General features: G+C 39.8%; 1 protein-coding gene across 1 annotated transcript in view; it reads left to right on the top strand.

The window, feature by feature from the left end:
* Positions 1 to 23,902, top strand: part of LAMA1 (laminin subunit alpha 1) — a 164,877-nt gene that overhangs the window by 43,837 nt on the left and 97,138 nt on the right. The window contains exons 4-6 of the mRNA XM_073898513.1: positions 19,193 to 19,435; positions 20,658 to 20,837; positions 23,243 to 23,332. Coding sequence (XP_073754614.1) covers positions 19,193 to 19,435; positions 20,658 to 20,837; positions 23,243 to 23,332 — 513 coding nt within the window. The remainder of the gene's footprint in view (positions 1 to 19,192; positions 19,436 to 20,657; positions 20,838 to 23,242; positions 23,333 to 23,902) is intronic.

Genomic DNA, 23,902 nt, shown 5'->3' with positions numbered 1-23,902 from the left:
AACAAAAAAAAAAAAAAAAAAAAAAAAAAAAAAAAAAAAAAAAAAAATCCTTTAAGAAAAAGAGAACTCAGGGATGCTGACCGCTGACAGGGAGCCTCGGGACATACTGGGTTTTTTGCACCCGGAGGTGTGGAGGAGGCTGCCTCATCTCCCTGCCTCCCTCCTCCAGCCTTCCAGCCTCCTGCTCAAAGCCCCACAAAGCAGAGTATAGAAAGGTGGGTTTGCAGTTGCTCCTCAACCAGCACAAACTCTGTCTTCTCAGTAGGTGATCCCTTTGTCAGTGTGACCATGTAAACACAGAGACGTGCCCTTGAAATTCTGGAACAGAATTGTCTTATACCATGGTTGGCCAGATCCTGAATATGCTTATAGTAAGCTTTTAGATCAACTTTGGAATGAAGATGCAAAATTTAGAATTTTCGAGTTGAAACCATGGACTGCCTTCTGATAACATCGACAGACTAGGTGTGTCCGTAGATCTCAGCGGAGAGACCATCTAGGGTGACACCTTGGTGCTGTGACTTTAAGAAGTACAGTGGTGGAGGAAAGGGGGAGGCAGTTCTGTTTATTTATGTATGTATTTATTGTTACTTTTTGATTGTGTGGCGTGGTGGAGATATATAAAGTGTAGTTGGGTGATATGAATTCATAATCTATAAAGTAGAAGGCCATAGCATTAAGAATGAAGGATGTGGGTGCCTGGGTGGCTCAGTTGGTTAAGCGACTGCCTTCGGCTCAGGTCATGATCCTGGACTCCCGGGATCGAGTCCCACATCGGGCTCCCGGCTCAGCAGGGAGTCTGCTTCTCCCTCTGACCTTCCTTCTTCTCATGCTCTCTCTCTACCATTCTCTCTCTCAATAAATAAAAATCTTTAAATAAAAAAAAAAAGAATGAAGGATGTTCCTAGTCAAGCCCCTGACAAATTCCACACACTAAATAAATGTGAACTCCCTATCCTTCTGTCATATTTATGTCATATATCCACAAATGACTTTGAAGTCCCAAAGATCTTTAGATAGCACCGAGGGAAACTTTAACCAAGACCTTGATATAATCTAATTGGAGTTAGCTAGTAAGATTAGGTTAAGAGATGCAATTAAGTAGATGTTGAAAAATAAATTCATAAGTCAACAATTCTATTTTTTTATTTTCTGGCTAGGAAAGTAATATGGGCTCATGTTAGAAAAATTAGAAGGATCAGATAAATGTAAAGAGGTGGCAAAACTTACAATCACTTCACTCCGAAGCAACCATGAAATTATGAGCATATTGCTTTTAGACTTTTGTATGCATTTCTGTGTATTTAATAATGCTGCAATAATGCTATCATGTATTACATATTTATTATGGGTGTTACATCATCAAATCCTCATACGCTATGAGTTTGGTCCTATTATTATCTCCTTTTGACAAATGACAAAACCAAGACTCAGGGAAGTCAGGTAACTCGCTCAAGGGTAGGACTCCCTGAGGTTCAAGAGCCTGGGCTCTGTCTGCATCACTGGGCAATCCCATCCCTTCAGCTGAGATTTTTGATGTATATGGTAGTGTCCTGATATTTTATTTAACTTTGTAGCATGAGTATTTCCAAACGTGACTAAAACTCACTATTATATAATTTTTAAAGTTGCAGTAATATTCTTCTACACAGCCTACCCATCACTTGCATAGAATTTCCATGCCTGACACCTTAGTTGTTTTCTGTTATGGGTAATAACTTGAGCTTTCAGTAAAAAGGGGTTGATCTCATATGTATGCCAATGAAGTAATGCAGTGAATGCGTATCAGTTTCAAGGTTCATACTGAAAGTTTGTGTTTAGTTTTATTTTGATTTTCCCATTAAAAAGGAACATTTATCCCCTGAATATATACAGGAATCTATACATATACTTCATATACAAATATGTATATATAATGTGTATGTATAGGACTTATATAGTTGACCTTTGGACAACATGGGGCTTAGGGGTACTTATCACCTATGCAGCTGAAAATTTGTGTATAATTTTTGACCCCCCAAAACTCAACTACCAACGTGCTGTTTACTGGAAGCCTTATAGTCAATTAGCACATATTTTTTTATGTTATATGTATTATATACTGTATTCTTACAATCAAATAAGCTAGAGAAAAAGAAAATATTATTAAGAAAATCAAAAGGAAGGAGCACCTGGGTGGCTCTGTCAGTTAAGTGTCTGCCTTCAGCTCAGGTCATGATCCAGGGTCCTGGGATCGAGCCCCACGTCAGGCTCTCTGTTAAGCCAGGAGCCTGCTTCTCCCTCTGCCTCTGCCCACCACTCCCCCTGCTTGTGCTCTCTCTCTCTGTCAAATAAATAAATACAATCTTTTTAAAAAACAAAAAGAAAATCATAAGGAAGAGAAAATACATTTACAATACTGTACTGTATTGCAAAAAAATCCGTGTATAAGTGGACCCATGCAAGTCAAACCCATGTTATTTGAGGGTCAACTGTATGTAGTATATAGATTATATACAGTATACATATATAATGTATATATTATATATAATGTATATATAATGTATGCATGTAATATATAGAATTGAATATAGAGGTGCACCTGGGTGGCTCAGTCGTTAAGCGTCTGCCTTCGGCTTAGATCATGATCCCGGGGTCCTGGGATCGAGCCCCACATCGGGCTCCCTGCTTGGCAGGAAGCCTGCTTCTCCCTCTCCCACTCCCCCTGCTTGTGTTCCCTCTCTCGCTGTGTCTCTCTGCCAAGTAAATAAAATCTTAAAAAAAAAAGAATTGAATATAGAATTTAGTAAGATAGTGTTGTAGCATTATATATAGTAGGCATAGACTCTATATATAGCATATTGAATCTATGTATGTGAATATACAATCTACATATTGTATATTCATATACAATGAACACATATAGGAATCTCTCTGTATATACACATATATACACAAGTACATAAGTATAGGCTGTAGTCTACACAGCAGTTTTTCCTCATCCATATGATTTTATCTGCTCTCCCCAGCAGTCCTGGAATACAGATGTTCTCCTCTTCAGAGGTAAGCACATTGCGGCACAGGGTGGTTGAGTGGCTTGCCCAGGGTTCATGTGGCTCTAGGTGCTGAAGCTGGGATTGGAAACCAGGACTTCTGGTTCCTTCCACACTGTGCTACACAATCTTCACCTCTCTTGTTCTTGGTCTCTATTGCTGTTGTCCTCTGCATTATGGGGAGACTGGCCGGATCTCTTACAATTTCCTCCTGATTTGGGATAGTTCACATTCTTCCTAATCCCTCCCCCTGTTCTCTTTGCTCACGTTGCTGCTAGGCGGGCCCTTTCCCTGGGGTGACTGGTAGATTTGGGTGCTATCTGCCATGTGCTTTTTGGCCAAGAAGCAGGAAAATGAATCCATGTTTTGTATTCTCCTTTGAAAATGTTGAAACTTGGGCAAACAGTTTCTCTGGGGGTGGTCAGATTTGTGAGTAAAAATTGGTAATGTTCCTTTAGAAGATAAAATATGTTTTGTAAAAAAGGAAATGTTTCTTATGGCACTGAAAATAAAGCTGCCTTTTGAAGCAGTGCTTTATTTTCTGTGTAGGTTTAATTAGGAAGTAGCACTTTGTTGTGGGAACATAATCACAGAAGGGCCTTTGTTTTATACAAAACTTGAGACAATAGCTGCTTGTTTGCTGGGTTTTCTAAAACCTCATTAATTTGGATATCTGCTGTTTTTTTCCCTAAAATTTCTGAAAAGTGGACCAGAACAAGATTGAGATTTATTATTGTGTCATCCAAATAGAAAGTGTTTGCTAAGCACACTGACAGGGTAAGTAAGAAAAGAACAGGCAGATTTCACAGTCTTAAGACAGAAAATCTTGAAAGATTTTTAGAACAAGAATTGCATGTAAATTGGAGCTTCTCATTATAAGTGAGTCTTGGCTGTTCATTAAAAGAGGTCAGGCAGAGACCCTTCTTGGACACTGGTAGGAATTACTGTTACCGTTTCCTTGTATGTATTCAAAGTGATTCATTCTGTTTCAGTTTTCTGTCACTTTATACTGGTCTCAACCAATTTCAGATATTAAGTTTTTCTTGAATATGTTTGGCGAAAAGAATAGATTGGAAGAAATCTTAAGCTGTTCATTGTGATTTGGAAGTAAGCCACGCTAAATTCTTGTCCTTCAGACGTTTTTATCTGTTTCGTCCTATTCTCTGCAAAGCTGCTATTCTCATAGATATGTCTTTCTTTTGTTTTCACACTTTTATCTCATTCTATTGTTTCATACACAACTTCTCCAGTTATCTATTGCATATCTATTATGTAAGAAATCACAGCAAACCTCTATGACTTAAAACAACAGCATTCATTTTATATCTATCCCGGTTTCGATGGGTCAAAATTTCAGGAGGGGTTTGATTGAGTGAGTGTATGCCTGAGGTTGCAGTCCATGGGGGGTGGAGGTGGGGCAGCCGGGGAAGGAAGCCCAAGTAGCTAGGGAGGGTGCTGGGTAGCTGGGGAAGGAAGTCTGGGCAGCTAAGGAGGGTGCTGGGCAGTTGGGTGGGGGGGGTCTGGGCAGCTGGGGAGGGGGTACTGAGGCAGCCAGGGGCTGGTCATGTCATGTGGCCTCAAGACTTCTCTGGATGGTCTCTCCACGTGGGCTGGTGTGGGCTTCCTCATAGCATGGCAGCCTTAAGGCAGAGTGCCTATATGGCAGTGCAAAGCTCCAGCACAGGTGTTCCAGAGGAAGTGGCAGAAGTTATGTCCCCATGTAGACCTGACCTCCGAGTCATACAGCATCACTTCCCTGTGCTCTATGGGTCACTGAGTCACTGAGGTCAGCAGTGATTCAAGTAGAGGAAACGGGAAGCAACTGCGGCCTGTCAGGAGGGGAGGGGTAAACAATTGGACACCTGTTGTAAAACCACCACTGCCTCATCCTTCTGAAAACGGCTCCCTGAGGGGCTTCTCCTGCCAGCATCCCACAGCTTAGCCTTAGGTGCCGCACCTTTATCTTTAGGAATCCTAAAGAGCTAGCGGATCAAATGGGGATACAAATATTGTACCTTAAATTGTCCGATGTTCGTGACTGGTGAGCTGAATAAATTCAAATAACTGAGGCCAGGCTTTAGGAACTATGTGGAGTTTTGTTTCTTGGCAAGATTTACTTTGAAGCTTTAAATGATAAAGCTTACTATCAGTAGTTTGCCAAATAGTCAAGCATAAACATTTTTCCAGTTAGCACAGTTTTGTGTTCCATCCCCCTCCCCCTTTTTCTGTTTTGAATGGCAGAGTACTGGCCTTATGATGACACTGTACTTCTCACTAAACAGGGCCCTTTAGACTGGGCCTTGGGAAGGATTCTGGGAAATCAGCGAAGATAGTCTCAAGACCTTGTCAAAATATACTTTTCTTGTCCCCAACTGTTTTGTCTTCAAAATAAAGTTGTCTTGTATATGTATGGAAAGAAAGGAAAGTCTGTTCTGAAATCATTATTTCTTTGTTATATTGAAGCTAAAAAGAGATCAGTTTTAATTTCTGAAGAAATATTTCTTTGAAAAATACAGTGCAGTTGGAATCCATTGTAACATTTGCTTTCTGCTTAGCATTCTGCTCAAATTGCAACATCTTTATCTCTAAAAGTTGTAACAAAAAAGCAAAGTAGCTCATGAATACCTTAGCTATACCTCAAAATAGCTCTTGTGTTTTTAAGGTCTTCAATTGGCCTTTTCTCTAGGCAGAAATGTCCTTTATTTTGATATAGAAGCAGAGATTTTTTAAATACAGGAAAAACAAGAAAAAAAGTTTTTATTTAAAAAAAATTTTTTTTTTAAGTAGACTCCCACATCCAGCATGGAGCCCAATGTGAGGCTTGAAATCACAGCCCCAAGATAAGACCTGAGCTGAGATCAAGAGTCGGACGCTCAACTAACTGAGGCACCCAGGCGCCCCATAAGAGAAAAAAGTTTTTTAAAAAAAAATTTGTAATTCTAATTACCAGGAATTACCTTTTGACCTATTCCATCATATCTGAGAACACTGTATATATTTAATAATTCATATCTGCTTATTGGGCACCAGGGTCTCAGGATTCCTTGATGAACAAGACAATGATGACATCTGGGGAAAGCTCGTACCCAGAAAAGTGTACATCAAACAGTAGCTTCCTTATATATGTTGGTTATTATCACTGCCACTTCAATTGTTACGGAAAGCTGAGCCTGGCCGTCCAGCCTTCAGGTCTAGTGGGGGAAATAGGCAAGTAAGCAGACCTCTTTGGTCCAGTGGTGTAGGTTGTGCAGGGGATAAGCTGCACATAGGAAGTGCAGCTTAGGGAAATCAGGGAGACAACCCAAAAGGAAGGGAGTGAAGGAAGGGAGCAGGTGATGAGGAAAGGTACATAGCAGAACAGCTAAGGGAAGGCGTGTTTATGGAGCTAAAATAGTACATCCAGTCCTATAATAAATGTCTTCTTTCCTTTTTCCTGTTGATTGAGATACAATTTACACACCATGAAATGCACCCATCATAAGGGTATAGTTGGATGGGTTTTGACAAATATAGACACATGGGTAAGCCACAGCCTTACCGAGATACAGACCAGTTCCAGAACCTCCCCTGTGCCTTTCCCAGTCAGTGCTCCCCCAGCCCCCCCACCGCCTGCCGCCAGAGGAACCACTGTCCTGAATGTTTCTCACTTGAGATTAGCTCGGCCTGTTACATAATATATAAATGGAGTAAACGGTGTGTCCTTTTGTGTCTGGCTTCTTTTAGCCTTGCCGCTGTGCCATTCAGCCCCTGCTGCTCGTATTAGTGGTTTGGTCTTTGATTTCTGGGTATTTTATTTCACAAATGTACCAACATTTATTTATCCATCCTCTCGTTATGTTGTTTGGGTTATTCCAGTTCTTTTTCTCAATGCCTATTTTATTTAATTTATTGAGATGTAATGAGAGAGAACATTGTGTAAGTTTGAGATGCACAACTTGTTGGTTTGAGACATTTATGTATTGCAATACGATTACTATAGTGGCATTAGCTAACATTTCTATCATGTCCTGTAATTATGTTGAGAACAATTAAGATCTAGTCTCTTAGCAACTTTGAAGTTTACTGTGCACTATTGTGGACTATAATCACTGTGTTATGCATTAGATCCAAGAACTTATTTATCTACTAGTTGCTATCATTTTTGACTGTTGTAAATAAAGCTGCCATGAACATTCTTATGAAAATCTTCTTTTGGACATATGTTTTTATTTCTCTAGGGTTGGAATTGCATAGCCAAAGGGTATGTCAATATATAAGTTTACCAGACACTGACGAACCACTGTCCAGAAAGTGTCTCTAGGCGAAAAGCTTTTCTCCCCGGAATCACCGTCCTGTGCCGCCTGCTGTCCAATATTTTAGAAGCCCTCTTTTATATCTTCATCCAGTTTTCTAGTTGTTTACTCCAGGAGGACCAGGCAGTACCAATTTCTTCTTCATGCCAGCATCTACGTTCCTGTAACAGTTTTTAATGGCAGAATAATAGGTCACCATCTGGGTACATGATAATTTATTCATCCTGTTCCCATTGTTGGACATGTAAGGTGTTTCCAATTTTATAAAATCAGGCTGCAACAAATATTTAAATATTTTCGTGACTGCAGTGCTGTTTGTATTTTCATGTAAATTCCAAGAAATGGGATTATTGGGTCAAAGAGCTTAAACATCTTTCCAATGTGACCTGTACTGCCTTATTTTTTCCAAAATATTGTTCCCTTTGTAGACTCACTGACAGTGAATGAAAGTGTGTGTCTCAAACCCCTCAGGAACACAGAGATTAACATTTCCTTTCAGTTTTTGTTCCCTGCTAATTGAATAGCAGAGCATCTATTATTATTTATTTATTCATTTGTTCATGCACTTATTCAGATGTAACATATATTTATTGACTTATGTCACTGTATTGGACATATATTTGGGAGTGCTGGGTTGAATTCAGATGCTTAAACAATATTTATTTGTTCTTGTCTATTATCTTCACATGGATAAATTATGTCATGATTATTAATCTCTACGGGAATGATCAAATTGCTTGTAACATGGTGGTGACATTTTTAGATATTTGCGTGTCAATGCAAGAGGCAGGATAGAATTTTTATATTGTAACAAAAGAGAAAAAAATGAATTAACCCTAAATATCATTGTTTTGAGAGGTGCCAAGAATAATTACAGCACTTGAGGAAAATCACTAAAAATCTGATACTGGTACCTTACATCAGTTTATAAAACTGAGCATTTTATAAAGTGTTCTCCCCCAAATATTATTTCACACTAGACTTATAATGCAAGTTAAGTGAAGAACATATCGATTCAGATTCACATTATTCATTGTGAGTAATGCAGTGGAATGTAGAGAAAACATTCTCTGGATTTGTCATTTTAAGCCCGAACTGGGGAAAACATCAAATTTAGTTTATAATTCTCTAGATGGTAAGAAATTAAAAGTTTGTTAACTGGGTGGAGTGATTCTGGAAGTCTTACTCGATAAATATTAGTTTCGGTGAGATGACAAAGCTGCCACAGTGATAAAGGTGGAAACTCTCTAGTGACCGGGACGACAGTCCCTCTGCCTGTACATTTCCTCAGACCTGGGAGCCCTTTGAAATATTTTCGCAGAGACTCGGAGGGCACTGACCCGCTCTGGCTTGCCCTTTATGTGCCATAAGTTACGGAAATGAAGTCTGGGAAAGCTGTGAGATCAAATTAAAACCTGCAGATTATTAGCCGGGGAGTCACAGCTGTCCAAACCAAGACATCCTGAGAAGTTTGGTGAAGTCTTAAAACCACTCATTAGCTAACGGGGGTGGTGTAAGCTTTCTTTGAGTAACTGATAACTGCGATAATAATGTGTAAATAGCTTTGTTCATTGCTGAAAAACCTAATCGACTTTATTTTGTTGAGAAGTTTAAGATTTACAGAAAAATTGGGTGGGAAGTACCAGAGTTCCCATACACCCCCTCTAGAATAGCTTTTGATCAAATGTGGGCATTCGTCATATTTTTTTTTAAAGTAAATCATCAAGTGACTGGTCTAGTGCAGATTTAATCGTTCCTGAGAACTTTCCCTCTCAGATTTGGAAGGTGACTGAGAATTGTCAGACTTAAAATTTAACATTTTCTCTAATATCTTATGGCATGTTATCAGAGTGCATTTCCCTTTGTTCTTCGTAGGATAGAAGCACAAGAAAGCTAGAGAGATGACCATGTGGAAGGCCTCCATTATGCTGGCCACCATTGAGGGTTATTTCTTGCTTTACACCAGAATGACCCAGGGCCAGCAGGAAGCGGCTGCCCAGGCGTCAGCTCGTGGTTTAGGAAGTAGCCCCAAGGAGGAAAGCATTCCGTCTGAACTGTGACTCTCCAGACAAGGGCTTTCTCCTTTTCAAACCCTAACAGTTTGGGGCTCGGGTTTTGTATTTGGTGAAATACCATCATGCCTTACCGGAGCTCCGTGAGAACAGGACAGAAATAGGGTCGTGGGGAAGGTAAGAGTCCAGACATGCCCTCTGTGCTGTTTGCTTGACCTCCACATGGCTTCTTTGGTTTCTCCAGAGTTCCCTGACTGGAAATACAGTGCTCCCACTCACGTTCTATTAAGAAATCTCCATCTTCCATGAAAAGTTGAATCTTCATGCCATTTACTTTTCTCTCCCTATTTTCACATCTTTGTATTTCTTGAGGAAAGTATCCATACAGTTGCCATTTTAACCATTTTTTAAGGGTACAGTTCAGTGGCATTCAGTACCCTCATATTGTTGTACAACCTTCACCACTGTTCATCTCTAGAAGTTTCTCATCATCCCAAAATGAAACTTTGTACACTAACTCCCTATTCCTCCTGCCCCTCCCCAGCCCCAATTAACCATACCTCTAATTTCAGTCTCTATGAACTTGACAACTTTAGGTAACCCATGTGGGTGGAAACATACAGTTATTTGTCCTTTGTGTCTGGCTTATTTCACTTAGCATCATGTCTGCAAGGTTCATCCATGTTGTAGAATGTATTAGAATTTCATTCCTTTTTAAGGCTGAATAATATTCCATTATAGGGATAGCCCAAAGTTTGTTTACCCATTTATCCACTGATGGATATTTGGGTTATTTCCATCTCTTGGGTATTGTGAATAGTGCCCCTGTAAACATTGGTGTACTAGTATCTGTTTGAGTCCCTGCTTTCAGTTTTTTTTTTTAAGATTTTATTTATTTATTAGAGAGAGAGAGAGAGAGCAAAAGCAGGGGGAGTGGAAGAGGGAGAAGCAGGCTTCCCGCCCAGCAGGGAGCCCGACCTGGGGCTCAATCCCAGGACCCTGGGATCATGACCTGAGCCAAAGGCAGATGCTTAACTGACTGAGCCACCCAGGCATCCCAACCTGCTTTCAGTTTTTGTGGGCATATACTCAGAAGTGGAATTGCTGGCTCAAAAAGGAATTCTATGATTAGTTTTTTGTGGATCCACCATACTGTTTTCCATAATGGCTGCACGATTTTACATTTCCACCACATCTTTTTAAGTAAACAAAAGCCTTCCTACATAAGACACTTATTTAGATACTCTTTTTTTTAAAAAAAAGCTTTAAATGAGATGACTTAAATGTGATAACCATCACTTCAATGCCTGACAAGTGATAGATGCTCAAGGAAGTTAGATGTATCTAAAGAAAAATGAGAATCTTTAGGACATAGACCAACTTTCTACATAAAGAACAAAGTCTTGCAAAAACAAAAAATGTGCTCTAATCTCTCCAGTGCTAAAACTATAAATGATTTGGCTAGATTTCGTGACCAAAGGAAAGAAACACATAATTATTGTTTCTAGGAGTTGTAAATGTATAACGAATAGGCTAATGTTTAATGGAATTAGTCAAGTACAGGTTCGCACAGCTTTTCTGGATGATATCGCCAGTTGGATTTGTGAGGCTTAATGATTAGGGGCCCCTTTGACTTTCATAGAGTGAGATAAGGGAGAAGGAGAAGGGATATGAAGCTATAGGCACCTGACCATCGCGAGAGCGACTGGGGTATCATGGGCCAACAGCAGTTCTAACAGATGAAATAAAAAGAAGTTGAGTTGAGAAGCTGAGAAATTGAGAGCTCTGCTTGGCCTCTTTGTGTTTTCTTTCTCACTCACATATGACCTTTTAGAAAACTCTTGAAGACCCACTTGACCTTCTCTCTGCTTAGGTCTTGGTCTTCAGTGCGTCAGCATCACCGTCTTTCCTGATTGCCCGGCACCCGCATCCAATTGCATGATCTTTTCATCCCTGCTGACCCTGCAGCTTCCTGGTTTAAGGTCCTCTAATGGTCTAAAAGTTTGAACATGGTGCAAGGACCCACGCCCTGCCCAGTCTCCCTCTTGCTATCTAGACTCAAGCCAGCCTGGCTTCCTGCCATTTCTGTACTGCTCTGTGCTCTGGCCCTGCGGGGTCTTCACTACCCGTCCCTCTGTCCCTTCTCTCCACTTCGCTGCTGTATTGGTTGCACCTGCCACAGTCCCTGTTACAAAGCAGATGCTCAGTCAATGTTTATTGAATGAATGAACCTTAAGTGGAAAATGGTTAGGGAACATTCCTTGCTCCCGTCCTCATGTGTCTTTATGGGGTGCATCACTGAGAATAACATCTCTGCTTCTCTGCCCATCCCTCCTGCACCCCAGGAGAGGAGCAGTCATTTTTCTAGCTGGCTAAAGAGCTGACCCCGCTGAGCTCCCTGAGGTCCCATCTCTGTTCTTCTTTTACTGAGCAGATTAGTCTCAGGACACAGGTCCCTGACCCACAGGCCGAGGTCACTGAGCAGGTGTGCACAGGTGTGCACACAGAGGCAGTATGTCAGGCAGACCACTCACTGAAGCCACGATCTCCATTTTTCCTTTTCTCTGGAATATTGTTAACTTCTTTCTTCAATTTCCATGACAGATTTCTGAGCCTACCTCCACAATCAGTAGGAGAAGAAAGGAAAACTATTTATTGTCACCTCTGCTCCAAGCTGACAAAGGGGAGACTGCATTTTGGGAAGAAGCCTAATGTAATTTCAAAGGCTAAGATATTCATAAGTGAAAAACTGGTAGAGGTTGCAGCATCAGGGGATAGGAAAGGTGCCTTTTGTATTTCTCAGATCCACGAATGACCTCTAAATACATTTTACAAGCGGGTTTATCTCATTCTAGGGGTGCTGCGCTGTCACGTGACACATGATGGGGAAAAAAAAGGTGAAGATCCCCACAAAGGGCATTCGGTGACATGCCTGCTGTGCTTTTGAGGTGGTTCCAACTAATCTTCCAAAAACTTAGCCAAATCATTCCAGAGCACTCAGGGAAATTGAGCCCTGGGAATAATTATGTGAAGACATACATGGAGACAGGGAATGAAAACCAACCCCTTCCTTTTCAGTTCTGACTTCGTAAAGTGGTTCCACACTTTTCCTTTGAAATACTGCTAGTCATCCTTAAATGGAAACTGGGACATGTGGCCCATGGGACAGCTTACTAGTGGGTCCTTTTGAAAATAGCTTTTCTAGTTGACGAAAAACAGAACTGCTTCTGACAGATGTTTTGAATATCCCTTTCCCATCTTCAGATTGCTGGTTCTTGGTGACCATTTACTGTTTGGACAGGCTCGTGTGGCTGTGCCCTCCATTTGTCAGTGATCATCTTTAGTACTTTTGCTTTTCCTCAATGTCTACTTGAAGTATCTGAGCTTGCTTCCAAAGTGGCCATTCCTGATTTTCTGAGATGCAAATCTCAAAAAAATTAAGGAAAGAAACTGACTTGATCTAAATTTGTCACTATTGGTGGCCAGTTCTTCCTCTCTCCAATAAAAAGTTAAAAAGAAAAGAAAGGGGGGTGGGGAAGATTGGATTTTGACATGTTTATTTTGCACTTCTAATGACAGCACCGAATTTAAAGAAAAACAAATCTAGTTTTATTCCAAAGTTCTCTCATTCACAAAGCTGTTTCCTTCTGTCTGTTAATATTGTATCCTGGTCCTAAAATGAGGAGAGAACAGTAAAAGAGCCAATTAAAATATGGTAGAAACGACATTTTCCGTCACGTAAGAGAGAAAACATTCCTCTGGTCACTGTTTAGTGACGGCCACAGAGGCAGTAAGTGCTTGTATGGAGAATTTCCGGGGGCCAGAGGGGAGGGTCCTGCGTGGTATCTGGGTCCTCTGCAGATTATGCGCCGAGGTCCAGCAGAGAGGAACCAAGCTTTCTGTGGAGAGGAGAGACTTGACTTCTCCACGTATGTTGGAAATTAACCTCCACTGTTGGAGAGTTAGACTATCTGTATTTTTCAGATGCCTGTGCCTGAGGTGGATTTAATACATTTAAGTTAAGACAGCAGCCCACATGGAAATTCCTGTCTGGATTCCTCTGTAGAAAGTGGTGTTTGATGTACGTCTACTTTATGTGACACTCTTTATGTGCATTCCAGTGATCATTAACAAAGGCCACTTGGTGGAAAACCGTGATGAAGGTGGATTTTGAAATGGCTGTATCAGCTGCAGGTTTGGCAAGACCACAGTGACTCTGAGTCTAGTGAAAACTCTGCATCATCAGCTTGTGTTCAGCCAACCTTACATGGAGAGAAAAGGCAGTTTAGTCAACTATGTACAAAAAAAACAAAGCAACAGAAATATGGATTTCATTTGGGCAAACGTTTAAGAGTCTATATACTAACATAGAATCTCTCACTTTTTCTGTGTTATGTGCTAATGCCTGCCAATGAATGCACACTTGGTGAAGCAGAGCTTGTATTAATTTGCTAGGCCTGCCATAGCAAATACCGAAGACTGGGTGGCTTACACAAGAGAAATTTATATGCTTGGAGTTCTGGAGGCTAGAAGTCCAAGGTCAACATGTCGGCAGGGTTGATTTCTTCTGGAACTTATCTTGTTGGCTTGCAGATGGCGTCTCACTGTGTCCCCATGGTCACCCTTAAGTCTGTGTGCATCTGTGTCCTAATCTTCTTCTGAAGTTCTCGGTCATACTAGATTGGGGCTCACCTGCATTGCCTCATTTAACTTGAATTACCTCTTGACACTGTCTGCAGATAGAGTCACATTCTGAGGTAGTAGGGGTTAGGACTTCAGCATATGAATTTTGGGGAGACACAATTTGGTCAATAACATGGCTTCAGTGAGGACAAACTGTGTTTAGATGCTTCATACATTCCTCTTCCTCTTTCATAGATTTACAGCCCACAGTCCCTTTCTTGGTTTGTGTTTTGGTCTCCAATTTGGGGACCTTGAGGACTATTGAGAGATTGTGAGAACAATGCCCAGCTTCACAGCCCAAGGCCTTGATCAAGATAAGAGTTAAACATTTCCTTCCTTGAGGGACTGTCCTGAGGTTTCTCCCTGTTCTTCCATTTGGTGTTATTTTCTTGTAGATGGCTAAGGTTTCAGTATGAAAGCTGACAAGAGTTCGAGGAAAATACAAGAACATGGTATTGCAATAATGGAAAAACTGGGTTAGTACCCACCAGTTGCCCCAGCTGGAACTTAGCCCTTCCTTTTCCTTGCCATCTGTACCAGCATGGTATAGTGATTGAGTACAGACTGCTGGGCTCAAAGCCCTATAGTATACCATTTTTTAAAAAAGATTTTATTTGTTTATTTGACAGAGAGAGAGAGAGCGCGCGTGTGCGCCCAAGCAGGGGGAGCGGCAGGCAGAGGGAAAGGGAGAAGCAGGCTCCCCGTAGAGCAGGGAGCCCAATGTGGAGCTCGATCCCAGGACCCTGGGATCATGACCTGAGCTGAAGGCAGACACTTAACCGACTGAGCCGCCCAGGTGCCCCTGTGGTATACATTTTAGTACCTGTGAGATCCTGGGATTACATAACCTTTCCATGCCTCGGTTTTCTCATCTGTAAAGTGGCAGAAATAATAATAATGTACTTCATAAGAATAATTTAGTGGTAGAATTAGAAAAGCCAATAATTCTAATGAAGCATTAATAATTCTAATGAAGCACTTGGCATTGTCCCTGGCCACAGTAAGTATTCCATAAGCATTAGCTGTCATTCATCCTTGTTTCTTACACACCGTCCCATCCGCACCCCCCCGGCTCATCCCAGGCTCTCGCAATAGAAACTCCAGAGTTAGCTGTCACTGCATTTCTTTAGATACGAGCCCAGTGTTCAAGTGAACATAGGAGTCTTTTATTTGGGTATCACAAAAAGGAAGTTCAGCAACCTTAGGTGTGTGTGGACATTTGGGGGCCAGTGCTCTTATTGGGACCTGTGACTCAGTAGCTTTTCTCTTAATATCTCTATACATCAGTTTCCAAAGGTGTAAAATGGGCACAACAATCATTGGAACTCAAGGAGTTGTTTGGGATTAAATGAGATGATACACATAAAGTTCTTAACATGCATGAAGTCATCCTATTAGTTCTTTCCATTTTAAATGTGAAACTGGAAAACAGAAGGTAAATACAGTTCATTTCAGCTGTCTTTGTGAATTTCCTTTCCTTCTATCCCTCTCTAATTGGCTGCCCCCTCGCGTGGTCTCACTGGGCACCTCCATTTTTTTTTTAAAGATTTATTTATTTGAGAGACAGAGCACAAGTGGGGGAGGGGTAGAAGGAGAGACTCTCAAGCAAACTCCCTGCTGAGCTTGGAGACCCACATGGGGCTCAATCCCGTGACCCTAAGATCATGACCAGAGCTGAAATCAAGACTCAGATGCATAACCGACTGAGCCACCCAGGCACCCCTGGGCACCTTCATTTTTTAGAGTCAAGTTTAACATCTTCCATCAATGATGAATGATCAAGGTTCCATGATCATGGAGTTCTACTCTATGATGAAAATATTTGTAAAGCATTTGGATGAGCAATGAGTAAAGATGAGATGTTCTCTCTTCGCTGTGAAAACCAGTGGAAAACTATGAAGGAGGGAGTCTGTCAGCTTGCTTCAGGACAGCACAAGATCTTTGTGAAGGTGGAAGTGTCACACCAAGCTGTATAACAAACTCTGGATATACTTTGGGACTGGTTCTAGAGGAGACAGTAAGATTAATTGCCAAGTACTTCTCAGAAGTGTTCATTACCTCAGTAACATCAAAATTTAGTAAATCAGGGAAACATATAAATTATGAAATATATGAATTATAAAATTGGGGGACAAGGCTCTTTAAAATAAACACTCAAAAATAAAACTCATGTAATTGTGTTCATGGGAGAATTTTCTGGAGATGTTTATGCCAGGACAAAATAGTCTTTTCATTATTTTGGTTTTTTTTAAAGATTTTATTTATTTATCTAACAGAGAACCAGCACAAGCAGGGGGAGCGGCAGGCAGAGGGAGAAGCAGGCTCCCCGCTGAGCAAGGAGCCTGATGTGGGGGACTCAGACTTGATCCCAGGACCCCGGGATCATGACCTGAGCCAAAGGCAGACACTTACCCAGCTGAGCCACCCAGGCACCCTACATTATTTTAATTTTTAAAGATGGTCTTAATTGATAAAAATGGTTCTAGATTTTTAAACATGTCCCCGTTCAGTTCTACTTTAGCAGATATGCAGTTGCTTGTTTTCCTCATTATTGAAACCTGAGAACATTGTTTTACTTCTAATGTGCTTTAGAAACAGTGGTTGCATTTTAAAGGAAAATAGCACATGAATGTGGGTCGTCAAAATATCAGACACACTTCTATCGCTTGCAGACTAAGTTTGGTTGGAGGCTGTTTCTTGTAGGTGAATAGAGTTACAATAATGAAAGATAATTGTCTCCCCCAGAGAACGATTCAGTAGGTGAATATAAAATTCTTTGGCTTATGGTGGGTTAACATTAAGGTACTCTTGTGTTCCTGGAATTGGAGAGGACTAAGATGGAAGAAGCTAACAACAAAGACTACAAAAACAAAAAACCCAGAAGCAATAAGACTCAGAATAAGTGAATAATAACTTCCATCCCAACATATACACATATATATGTATACAGACACACACATACATACACTAAACACATGTGTATGTACCCACTTATATACATATACTACATATGTATTTTAAAAATAAAAAAAATATTTGACTTTGGTTTAAAAGAATCACTTCTATTAATTTGGGTTATGGGAAATCTGGAGTAAATAGCAGTTCACATGGAAAAAGACATTTTTTTGTATTATTGTTGCTTGCAACACTAACCCTAATCTAGGTTTACTAACAGAAAAGTGAATGCTTGCTAATGCTGAATTACTGAAACAGAGGACATAATATTTTTAGTATGTTTTTCCCAATTCAGAAAAACATTTGGAGTTTTATATTCAGCTCATTTTAAAGTTAGGTTGTGTCCAGAGCATCATGACAAGGCAATGAGGTCTCTCTCTCTCTCTCTCTTTTTTTAAGATTTTATTTACTTAGTTGAGAGAGAGAGGCCAAGAGGAGGTAGGGTCAGAGGGAGAAGCAGACTCCTTGCTGAGCAGGGAGCCTGATGTGGGACTCAATCCCAGGACTCCAGGATCATGACCTGAGCCGAAGGCCGTTGCTTAACCAACTGAGCCACCCAAGCACCCAAGGCAATGAGGTCTTGTGAAATGATAAATATTTTCAGGTAAACAGAAAGTTGAAGCTGAGAACTTTGGGTTCTGGAGATGATATATGATTGTTGTATTTAAATGTTTGCAGGAGAGTTAAATGAAATGGAATCAGCATCTTTTCTGCAGCTCCAGAGAATGAAATTTATGAGGCACCTTGAGAATCAATTCAGGGAAAGATCCCCTAACAGAGGAAATTTCCATAAAACAAAAGAACTATCTTAGGAGCAAACGAATTTCCTGTCACTGGAGTGTTCCAAGAGGGGCTGGTTGGTGGACAGATGATTCCTTCTTAGTGCTGAATTTGGGGCTGCATAGCGACAAGAGTCCCTTCCAAATCCAAGATTTACCTGGCTGGTCTCCTCATACCGTTAGTGGTCATCTACATCCCATTTTCCCCTATATGCCAGCTCTACACTTTCTTTTTATTTCTTTCTAAATCAATAGTTTTTAATCTTTCAGAACAGTTTTTAATGCTTACAGAAAAACGAGTGTAAAATACAGAGTCCCATATCCCCCTTGCTCTTCTGCATCCATTCCCCTTCTTACTCACAACTTGCATTAGTGTAAAACATTTGTTTCAACGGATGAGCTGATGTGGATATATTGTTACTAATTAAGTCATTTACATTGTTTCACTCTTTGTGTTGCACATTCTATGGGTTTTAACAAATGTATAATGACAGGTGTCTGCAATTACATATCCTACAGAATAGCTTCACTGCCCTAAGAATCCTCTGTGGTCCCTTAGTCCACTCTCCTTCCCCCCACATTTGGCAACTACTGATCTTTTTACTGTCTCTATATTTTTACCTTATCCAGAATGCCATATTTGTGAAATTATATAGTATGTAGCCTTTTCAGATTGGCTTTCACTTAGCAACATGCATCTAAGATTCCTCTGTATCTTTTTGTAGTGTGAGAGCTTATTTCTTTTTATCACTGAATAATATTTTAGTGTACAGATGTATCCCACTTTGTTCATCCATTTGCCTTTGGACATTTTCCATTCATTTAGGTAAAGACCAAGGAGTGCAGCTGCTGGGTTGTATGGTAAGAATAGGCTTGGCTTTTAAAGAAACTGACAAACTGTATTCTAAAGTGGCTTTACCATTTTGCCTTCCTATCAGCAATTCACTGGAGTTCCTGTTTTTCCACATCCTTGTCAGCTTTCCGTATTGTTCATGCTTTGGATTTACATCATTCAAACAGGCACACACGAAGTGGAATGACTTTTTTCCCTCATATTCAGATGCGTTATTTCCAAATTATTATAAGAAATACACTTAAGCTACCACTGGTGTAATGTAATATCACTATGATCATTCAGGATCCAGATGGAAAGACACTGGAAATAAGAGAACAAGCACTTATGTTAATATCCAAATTATTAATGATGATTGTAATAATACACATTTATTTGTGAGTACTTATTTGAGTTTATTTTGAAAAGCAATGCCACCAGGAGAACATTCACAAGACCTATTTCTGATCAACACTTATATGGAATTACACTCAAAAGCATGAGGAGGCATTGGTGGTCATCAGACAATCCTTCTCTCAAGAGGCACTTTATTTTTGAGCAGTGGCTACTGCTTCTTGATTGAGATTTCTCAGTGTCTTTGTTTCAGGTCTTTCAAGTTGCCTACATCATCATCAAAGCTGCTAACGCCCCTCGACCTGGAAACTGGATTTTGGAGCGTTCTCTGGACGGCACCACGTTCAGCCCCTGGCAGTATTATGCAGTTAGTGACACAGAGTGTTTGACGCGTTACAATATCACTCCAAGACGGGGACCTCCCACCTACAGGGCGGATGACGAAGTGATCTGCACCTCCTACTATTCTAGACTGGTGCCGCTTGAGCATGGAGAGGTACTGTGCCCACCGCCATGATGTCTGTTTTTTCTCCAGATGTAAAGATAGCCATTGTAAGAGCCAACATTGAACACTCCAAGTCAATCTTAGTACAGATTACAGAGATCTTTAATCTAACTATCTGGCTGTATTCAAGATATTGACGGGAGTCTCCTGATGATTGATGTCATAACCCATACATTTCACCTTACTGATTTCTTCCTTTCAAGAAGAGCCTTCAGTCTTCTGTCTCCCGTGACTCAGTAACTCTGTCAGATCCTCTTAAAGCATTCTTTCCCATGACACCAGGGCAAGAACATTTGTTGAAATATTAGAGGGAGCGCTAAAATGCCTCTAAAAGAAGTAGTTTCTAGTTTTCTCTGTGAAGTTCTCCTCTTTGGAGATGTGGAGGATTGGAGATAGCTTGTGAAGTATTCCAGCTCAGTGCTCACCATGCCCAGAGGGGCATACACACTTCATTAAAGTCAGAGTATGATCAAAAACAAGCCATTCTTTTTTTTCTTTCTTTCTTTTTCATTTTCTTCTTCTTCTTCTTTTCTTTATAGAGGAAGCAGCGTAGGGGGGTGCGGGGAAGGGCAGAGGGAGAGAGAGAATCTTAAGTAGGCTCCACACCAGTGCAGAGCCCGGTGAGGGGCTCGATCTCACAATCCTGAGATCATGATTTGAGCCAAAATCAAGAGTCAAACACTTAACTAACTGAGCCACCCAGGCGCCGCCAAGAACAAGCCATTCTTTAGTAGCGCCTGGCTTGATGAGATAAAACCGCAAAACCTCTCTTGATGACTCTTCACAGCAGGAATTCTGCAGCAAGCCTGCATTGTTTCAAGAGCAGAGACTAAGAGAGTGGGCGTACAAAACTTTCTGTATACCCTGTTCTCTCACTCTCCCCTGTCCTGGACATTAAGAATTTGTTTCAGCAGAGTCATAGCCTAATGATGCATGTTAAAATACCCTTAACACTGGGAGAAGTGGTCCCATTAAGTTTTCCAGCAATCTCTGAGATGCCAGAATGCATAACTTTAAATTCATTGAAGATACTTTGGGATCATGGTGTTCACAAGTAGTAATTAACAAATGTTGGGTTTCTACAAGAATCTAGTTGTTTGGTTTGATTTTAGATAGTATCAGTAAAAGATTATGTCCTGAAGTTAAACAATCAGGGCTATATTTTTGCATGCTTAAAAATGACATTTGTTCGTTTTGATGTCTTTAACTTTAGATTCATACATCACTGATCAATGGCAGACCAAGCGCTGACGATCTTTCACCCAAGTTGTTGGAGTTTACTTCCGCACGATACATTCGCCTTCGCTTACAGCGCATTAGAACCCTCAACGCCGATCTCATGACCCTCAGCCACCGTGACCCTAAAGACCTTGATCCTATTGTTACAAGACGAGTAAGTCTATGGCAGAGCTCCCCCATTGTGAAAAGTTTATTTTGTTTAAGGAAAATAGACTTTTCTTTTTGATTGGCTTTGTCCTGCCAGGTTGGCCTTTTTTTTCTTATTTCATTGAAGATCATTACATATGCTTTGTTTAACGTGCCACCTTTCTAAACTAGGGGATGGTTCTGACATCATGTCCTTGGGCCCTCTCCCCCCATCCCATAATGTCATTCTGTAGTGAATGTTGTGGTACTGCTCTTCACACTCTGGTCTGACTCCACATCTGATCTTCAGCAAGTAAGCTGTTGTTTTTTCACTTAAAAGGAAATTTTAAAGTTTGAGTTGTAATTTATAGTCAAGAAGATGTACAGATTTTAAGTGTATAGTAAATGTACAAGGCTTGTGTGGACAAATATTTTCAAATCCCTTGGATAAACTAGGAGTGGAATTACTGAGTTATGGGGTAACTGTGTGTTTAATATTTAAGAATTTGTGAAGCCTTATGGAAAGTTGTACCATTTTGCAGACCAGCAACATGTGAGAGTGCTATTGTATGACACACCGTCACAGATTTGTGTTGTCAACCCATTTTCACATCAGCCATTCTGATGTGCATATGGTGACAGCTCCTTATGATGTTAATTTGCATTTCCCTGATGACACATGTGAGCAGGTGCTTATTGGTATCTGATCGAATATTTTTGTCCATTTTTCATTTGGGTCATTTTGTCTCCTTATTACAGAGCTATAAAAGACTTACATATTTTGTGTACAAGTCCTTTGTCAGATATCCACACTGCAAATATCTTCTCTGTCTGGAGCTTGCTTATTCACTTTCCCATGACATTTGAGAGGTTTTAATTTTAATGAAGTCCAATGTATTATTTTTTCTTTAATACTTAAAGCTTTCTGTGCCTTTCTGAAAACTACTTTTTAAATTCCAGGTTTGCAAAGATGTTATCCTATGCTTCTGTCTTGTAGCTTTATAGTTTTAGCTTTTACATCTATTGTCTTTCAAATTAATTTTTGTGTTTGGTGTGAAGTAGAGGTCAAGGCTCTTTGTTTCCCTGTATATGCATGCAACTGTTCTGGCACCATTTGTCTTTATGCCAATAACAAACTTTCCCAATTGCTGTGGTTTTTTAGACTTAAGTCTTGAAGTCAGGTACTAAAATAGTCCAAATGAGTTCTTCTTCAATATCTCTGGCTATTCTAGATTCATTTTGTCTCCTTATAAATTTTAGAATGGGTTTGTTACTTTCTGCACCCCCCCCGCCCCCCGCCAAATCCTGCTAAGATTTTCATTGGGATTCCACTGGATTGATAGATCAGTTTGGGAAGGATTTTGGAAGACTCTTTGATAATATTGGATCATCTAATCCATGAACATGCTGTATCTCTCCACCTGTCTGGGTCCTCTGTAGTTTCTCTTGGCAATGTTTCATTATTTATTAGTACATCTATTATTCAGTTTATTCTTAATATACATTTTTGCCTGTTAGCCTTAATAGATTGCTTTCTAAATTTTATTTTCCATTTCTTCATTGCTAGTGTATAGAAATACAGTCCATTTTTAATTTATTTTACATACTAAAACATTGCTAAAGTCACAGATTATTTCTAGTGGGTTTTGTTTTTTGGTTTTTTTTTTTTAGGTTTTCCCAAATACACAATAATATCATCTACAAATAATGAGAGTTTGGCCTTACTGTGCACTTTTTGTGTCTTTGATTTCTTTTTCCTTGCATTATTGAGCTGGCTGGCACCTCCCCATAGATGTGGCATGGAAATGGTGAGAACAGATTTATTATAAGAGGAAAACACTTAATCTTTCACTGCTAGCTCTCAGGTTTTCATGGATTCCCTTTGTTATGCCTGAGCAGATTCTCTTCTACTGGCTTGCCAAGTTTTTTTAATGAATGGTGGTAAATTCTGTAACATGTTTTTTGTGACTCTACTGAAATGATCAAATGATATTTTTCTCCTTTATTCTGTTAATGTGGTGATTTACATTTACTAATTTTTGTGTGTTTAACTTTACATTTTGGGGGAAAATTCTACTTGGCCATGAGTTATTATCCTTTGTATAAAGTACTATATTCAATTCTATAGTGCTGTATTCAGTGTTTTTTAGGGTTATCAGTTACGGGTTTTGAATATGACTGCCTGGTATAAGGTTCAGCCAAGTTAAGAATTTCTTTTAGACTCATTTGTTTTCTGTTGATGAGTTCATTTGGGCATTATTTGTTTTAAATCAACACAAGGATTTTTGTGCATGAAATATAATTTAAAATGTGTCTCTAATTATTTTTTAGGTTACCAATAACTGCTGAGCTATATGTTGGAGAGCCCAGCATTTTCTTTGAACTGAAATAGAAGAGGCCTTAATTTTTATTTGTCACTTTCTTTTTCCTTAGTATTATTATTCAGTCAAAGACATTTCTATTGGAGGAATGTGTATTTGTTATGGCCATGCTAGTAGCTGTCCATGGGATGAAACTACAAAGGTAAGTTCTAGTATTTTACAGTTTATTAAAACTTTAAAATAGGAGTTATAGCTCTAGTGTTTGCCTTACTGTTTTTTTACTCAAGTCAGATGTTGAAAGGTATAAAATCATGCTGTAAAAAATATTTTTCAGATAATTTAACTGGTTTCATTTTTTTGAACAATTTTATTCCACTTTCTTTGGAGGATATATTTCTTTTTTTGTTTTGTTTTGTTTTGTTTTCCTAGTATGTCCAGCACAAAGAAGATTTTTTTCATCATGATAAGCATACTCTTTAATCTCTATCACCTATTTCCTATTTCACCCATTACTTCACACCCCTCCCCTCTGATAACCATTGGTTTGTTATCTATAATTAAGAGTCTGTTTCTTGGTTTGCCTCTGTCTCTCTTTTTTTACCTTTGCTCATTTGCTTTTTTTCTTAAATTCTACATGAGCATATGGTATTTGTTCTTCTCTGGCTGACTTATTTCACTTGGCATTATACTCCCTAGCTCTATCCACGTTGCAAATGGCAAGACTTCATTCTTTTTTTATGGCTGAATAATATTCCATTGTAGAGATACATAC

The sequence above is a fragment of the Callorhinus ursinus genome, unplaced genomic scaffold, assembly GCF_003265705.2.
Source record: "Callorhinus ursinus isolate GAN/ISIS: 27379988/994484 unplaced genomic scaffold, GSC_fseal_2.0 scaffold11, whole genome shotgun sequence".
NCBI classification, from domain to species: Eukaryota; Metazoa; Chordata; class Mammalia; order Carnivora; family Otariidae; genus Callorhinus; species Callorhinus ursinus.
Note: the sequence above shows the minus strand (reverse complement) of the source record. Positions and strands in the feature narration are given on the sequence as shown.